Source organism: Echinops telfairi, unplaced genomic scaffold (genome assembly GCF_000313985.2).
Source record: "Echinops telfairi isolate 266 unplaced genomic scaffold, ASM31398v2 ScPeMD7_3533;HRSCAF=4204_0, whole genome shotgun sequence".
Classification (NCBI taxonomy): Eukaryota; Metazoa; Chordata; class Mammalia; order Afrosoricida; family Tenrecidae; genus Echinops; species Echinops telfairi.
Genome location: NW_022107431.1, coordinates 38,104,084 through 38,109,968, shown reverse-complemented (window position 1 = coordinate 38,109,968; position 5,885 = coordinate 38,104,084). Strand labels below are relative to the sequence as shown.

General features: G+C 45.9%; 1 protein-coding gene across 1 annotated transcript; it reads right to left on the bottom strand.

Moving 5' to 3' along the window:
* Nucleotides 1–2,945: 2,945 nt before the first annotated feature.
* Nucleotides 2,946–3,980, bottom strand: LOC101651151 (trace amine-associated receptor 3). The gene has a single exon (XM_004702165.1). It carries the CDS (start codon nt 3,978–3,980, stop codon nt 2,946–2,948), a length of 1,035 nt encoding a protein of 344 aa, XP_004702222.1.
* Nucleotides 3,981–5,885: the final 1,905 nt, after the last annotated feature.

Below are 5,885 nucleotides of genomic sequence, written 5' to 3'. Positions count from 1 at the left end.
CAGACTGTAACAACATAGGTGGGAGGGGTCGATAGCTGCTATGGACAAATCTCTCAAGAGATACGTGAGTCCTTTCCTGAGGACTCAATATCTATCTCCAGGATTCTACATAGGTTTCATATAACCTAATAGCTATATAGTTTATGCAACTAACTAGCTAAAAATTTATCCAAATAGAGTGCCCCATTTATAGTTAGATCAGTTTATAGCTCCAGAGAGTCAACACTCTAGCAAGCATATACCAATGTCCTACATGCTAATGCTGGTTGTTACTGTACTGCTTCTGTCCTCCTCGGAGAACTTTTAATGTGCTGGCATGACAGGCATATGGGCAGAGAGAGAGAAAAGAAGAGAGAGAGAGAGAGAGAGAGAGAGAAGTTTTTACAGTCATCAAATTGATGCCCACTCATAGCGACTCTACAGGACAGGGTAGAACTGCTCCTATGACTTTCTGAGACTGGAACTGTTTTGGGAATAGAAAGCCCCTTCTTTTTCCCTAGGAGGTTTCGAACTGCAGACCTTGAGGATCACTGTTCGAAGGGTGACCACTATGCTACCAGGGCTCCTAGAGAAAGAAAGAGGATTTTAAAATCAGGAGCAGAGAGGAAACCAAAGATCACTGGGTATGAACTGTATGTGCCCAACAGCGTAAGTGATGTCCTCATCTGGGCAGGGACAGGGTGTGACTCAGGGATGCAGTCCAGGCCCCTGGACCAGCTCGGGCCTCCAGCTCTGTAAGATTGTCAGGAAGAAGGAGCTTGGCAGCGGCATCCACACTTTACATTTCTCTCTTCAGGTCCCTGCCTGGGGCAAATGGTCAACAGACTTGGCTTCTAACCAAAAGGTTGGAGGTTCAGGTGCAACCACAGCCTCCTTGGGAGAAAGGCCTGACAACCTATTTATGAAAAACCAGTCATTAAAAGACCCATGAAGAATAGTTCTCCTTATCAAAAGATATAGCATCTAGGCTTGAAGATAAACCCCTGGGGCCCAGTGGTGAGAGTGGCGATACCAGGAGGGTGGAGGGAAGGTGGGTTGGAAAGGGGGAACCGATGACAAGGATCTACATATAACTTCCTCCCTGGGAGACGGACAACAGAAAGGTGGGTCAAGGGAGACATCAGGCAGTGTAAGATATGACAAAATAATAATAATTTGTAAATTATGAAGGGTTTATGAGGGAGGGTAAAAAATGAGGAGCTGGTACCAAGGGCCCAAGCAGAAAGCAAATGTTTTGAAAATGATGAGGGCAACAAATGTACAAATGTGCTTGACACGATGGATGGATGCGTGGATTGTGATAAGAGTTGTAAGAGCCACTAAAATGATTTTTAAAAAGAACAGTTCTCCGTTGACACCGGTAGGGTCACCATGACTAGGATCTGACGCAATAGCTGCTACAGTCTGTTCACTGGTTTCCGTTTCGTCAGCGCCGAGGTTGCTCACAGGAGGCCGATGATTAGCTAGGTTATTACATGTCGTCTTGTAAGCACGAATCTACTTCACAATTACTCATAGGACATGCACATGTATTTTTCTCCTAATCAGAGATAAGGTTGAGGATGCTCCTACTAACTCAGATGCCCTTCAGAAGGCACACCGACTCTGAGAATTGTTCCTCGTTGACTCTAGGACACAAGGTATCTGGGTCTTTGGGGAAAGCAGCTCTGAAGAAAGACTGGAAGGAGGCAACAGTAAAATGTCTTCTTTCAACGTTTGACGTCATGGTCACCTTTGATTCAGGGCAGGGGGGTGGGGATTATACCTCCTTCTGTTGCTCCTCTCCTCCCTCCACACCCTATTTTCAGGCCCAAAGACATGTGAACATGATTTCTAGATGTACTCAGGTATTTTCCAACCTGTGTGTGAATCTTAATGCTCCACAGAAAAATCACTGGCAAGATTTTCACCAATCAGATTAAATGATAGGCACGAGGCTATAGATCTAATTTATTTGGCAGAGAACTAAAACAAACAAGCAAAACGTGTGGAATAAGTGGTTGTAATGGATACAAGGAGAGAGACTTGTGATTCCCAGCATCTTGAGAAGCTAGAGGCAGAGGAAATCACTTCACATTTAAACCCCTGAGTGAAAAGTCCCAAGAGTAAAGGTTCAAACCGCATAGGATGATCGCTGTCTGTTTCTCCTTTGCTTCTGGTTGTAGAGAGCTTTAGGTGTCAGGAAATAGCGGGGGGATTTGGGGAGGTGTGGGGTGTGGGCTGTACCAGGGGACACTGTCAGAGAGACATCAAAATGAATTGCTATCTGTCTGTGGTTAAGCGTTGGGCTGCTGACCACAAGTTCAGCAGTTTGAAACCACCCACCACTCCTCAGGAGGGGACTCTCTACACCTGTCAAGAGTTATAGTCTCGGCAACCCACAGGCCTGGTTCTTTAGGATTGCTATATATCCACAGGACTCGGCCATGAGTGTGAGTTTTGAGTGTTTCAACAGAAATGTCACTATATGTTAATAAAATAATCATTGCCGTGTGAGTGTTGAGTGTTTCAATGGAAATATGTTAATAGAAGTATCCTTGCAGTGGGAGTTTTCAAGATTTCAACAAAATGTCACTAAATATTAAATAAAAGTATCTTTGCAGCTAGTGAGATCCCCAAAGAATTTTTGTAAGCCAAACTTAATATAGTTTAACATACTCTGTACATAGTTAAAACCATGCTATTGTACCTCCTGAAACCGAAGGCGCTCCAGGGAGAGTCTCCCATGCACAGGGTTCGTCTGCCACAGGCTACACCATCGTACTGTTGGCCAGTGTTTGTCTGGTCGCTGACTTTGTCTGACTTCCTGAGCTTTGGCTACAATATTGTAGGAATGAGTATGTGTGAGCCTGTACTAATTCTCTTCCTTCCTTTTTTTTTTTTTAAATGAAGTGGTAAAAGAAAACCAAGGAGTGAAAAACTAACCATTCCTTGATGGATACATGTCATGAATGTGCCTCGGGGAACAGATTGGAAGTTTCGGAATGGGAGCGGAATATCCTCCCAGACACGATGTACTTCAGAGCGTTGCCAAACCAAGGATAAAAAAACCCATGAATGAGGGGATTGAACGTGGAGTTGAAGTACCCGAGCCACACGAGAACATCAAGGACCACCATGGGGGTGGAGTAGCCCAGATACGGGTCAATCAGAACTGCAAGGAAGCAAGGCAGCCAGCACGCTAAAAACACCCCCATGATGATCCCCAGTGTCTTCGCGGCCTTCCGGTCCTTTTTCTTGGATAGGTTTTTCCTCATGTCGCCCTTGGTGTTTTCAGGCATGTTGCTGATGACCCGTGCATGTCGCTTGGAAACGATGAAGATTTTGCCATAAATGCCCACCATGATAGAGCCAGGAGTGAAGAAACACGGAGTGAACAATACCGTGCCCCAAAACTTGTTGAAGGTAAGTGCACAGAATTTGAAGCACGCCACGAGAACCTCGTAGCCCTGCATGCCGGCCACGTTGGCCTCGGACAGCACTAATCCGAAGGAGAAGCAAGCGGGCGCTGACCAGCAAAAGGCCAGCAGTCGCTTTATCGTGGAGGTGGTCATGGTGGTGGTGTAGTGTAAAGGGTGGCACACCGCGTAAAATCGATCGATTGCGATGGAACAGAGGTGGAAAATGGAGGTGAGGCTTAGCATCATGTCAAAGCTTGCGTGGAATTTGCAAAAGCCATCTCCAAAAGGCCAGCAGCTCTCCACGGACCGCACCATGTTGTACGGCATAATGACCAAACCCAGCAGGAAGTCCGTGGTGGCCATGGAGAGGATCAGAAAGTTTGTGGGAGAGTGCAGCTGTTTGAAATGAGCTATGGAGATTATGATCACCAAGTTCCCCAGGATGGTGATCATCATGGCTGTAGCCATGACAGAATACATTACCAGCCGGGTGTGCAAAGCGCGGTTGGTGGGAGGACAGGATTTGTTTCCAAATTTTGGACAACTGGATAGGTCTGTGGGAATGGACGTTATATCCATGGCGCTGGATGGCTTCCAAGTCCTCACCACAACGATGATCCGGTCCTTCTCGTCTTAAAATGGCTCCGGTTTATTTCCTTTCCTGACGGAACAAGGAAGTTCAGCGTCACCGGTTACTGGGCCACTTCTGTTTTAATTCATTTCAGCCGTTTAAATGATGCATCCTTTGGATTTGCTCTCCGGATTGTCTCACTAGATCCGGGGAAAGGAAGATGTTTCACTTCTCATTCTCTCTTGCCCTCTTTTATTTAGCCTATTGCGTCCACCCACACACCCACTAAATCAGGATAGGTTTGTCTATGGGCTGCTTTCATCCTAGTGATTTATTAGAAGCTTAGGAGTGTTCCAAAACCATGGGTTGTTTTTTTTTTTATTAAAACCCACGAACGCAGGGGTTGAAAGTAGAGTGAGAAGTCTTCAAGGGACCCCAGACAATCAAGCTCTGTTATGGGAGAGGAGTCAAGGGTTCATCTTAACTAGCCACTTTCCTAAAAATCCCTCTGGACTACATCAAGCGAACGTGACTTTCACCATGAAAATATTTAAGGCACAAAAGTTAAGTGAAATCATAATATTTCCCTCTGTCTGTTCTTTCAACATTTTAAACCTTCATTTTAAAAATCCCAGCAGGTGTCTTAAGAATGTCCTGCTATCAAAATAAACCCACTCATCACTTATCAGCTATCCCTTTAACCAACATTTCACACTCGTTACACATTTGAAATTTTTATCAAGCAGCACTTCCAATGGTCTGAGCCCCAGATGAGACCAAGGCTGGGCTCAGGACACCCTCAATGCGCAACCCTGAATGATGTACCTGGCCACACAAGGGATGGTAGCTGCCTGGTACCAGCGTGCCCTTCTCCCTTTCCTCTGAGATCTTGGTCCTGTCATGGAGGGCAACGGTGGGGTGAGATGACTCAAAGTCTGGCAGACTGAGGGGGGCTGAGTGAGGCCTGCAAGTGGTCAGGAGGTCAGTGGGGGAAGCTGTGTAGTTGGGGAGAGGGAAAAAAACCCCACAGGATAGAGGATGAATGGGGACTCCTCCCAATGTGAGCAGTGGAAGGCAGCAGGCAACATCGGGCGGACTCTCCCACTCTAACTCCTAATAGCTCCCCTGTGGTGGGGAAAAGGAGTCTGCTGCACTGTGTATACTCAGATGCCACAGGGGCGCCTGACTGATGGTGAGCGGAGGTGGTGGTGACACTGGTGCCAAAAATAGGGCTTACCCTCTGACTCTCACATAATGCCATTTCCACATAATGAGCTGGTCTTTGGACCGGGTTCATGTTGATCATTGAGGAGCAAGTGCACATATACAGAAAGCCAAATATCTCCGTGCTGCTAAACCATGAGCCCCATAGTTCTGTACCTCGTCCTTTCTTCTTCTCTGCTACCCTCTTCTGTCTTCTTCCTCATTCTACCTAAAAAGTCATGTCATGTGTTGCATCTCTGAATAGCCTATAAAGATCAAAACCCTATTCCTTCTTTTTTTAAAAATCATTTTATTGGGGGCTCGTATAACTCTTATCACAATCCATACATCCATCCATGTGTCAAGCACATTTGTACATTTGTTGCCATCATCACTCTCAAAACATTTGCTTTCTGCTTGAGCCCTTGGTATCAGCTCCTCATTTTTGTCCCCTCACTACCTGCTCCCCCTTCCTCATAAACTCTTCATAATTTATAAATTATTATTATTTTGTCATGTCTTACACTATCCGATATCTCCCTTCACTCACTTTCTGTTTTCTGTCCCCCAGGGAGGAGGTTATATGTAGATCCTTGTGATCGGTTCACCCTTTCTATCCCACCTTTCCTCCACCCTCCCAGTATTGCCACTCTCACCACTGGTCCTGAAGGGATCATCTGTCCTGGATTCCCTGTGTTTCCAGTTCCTAT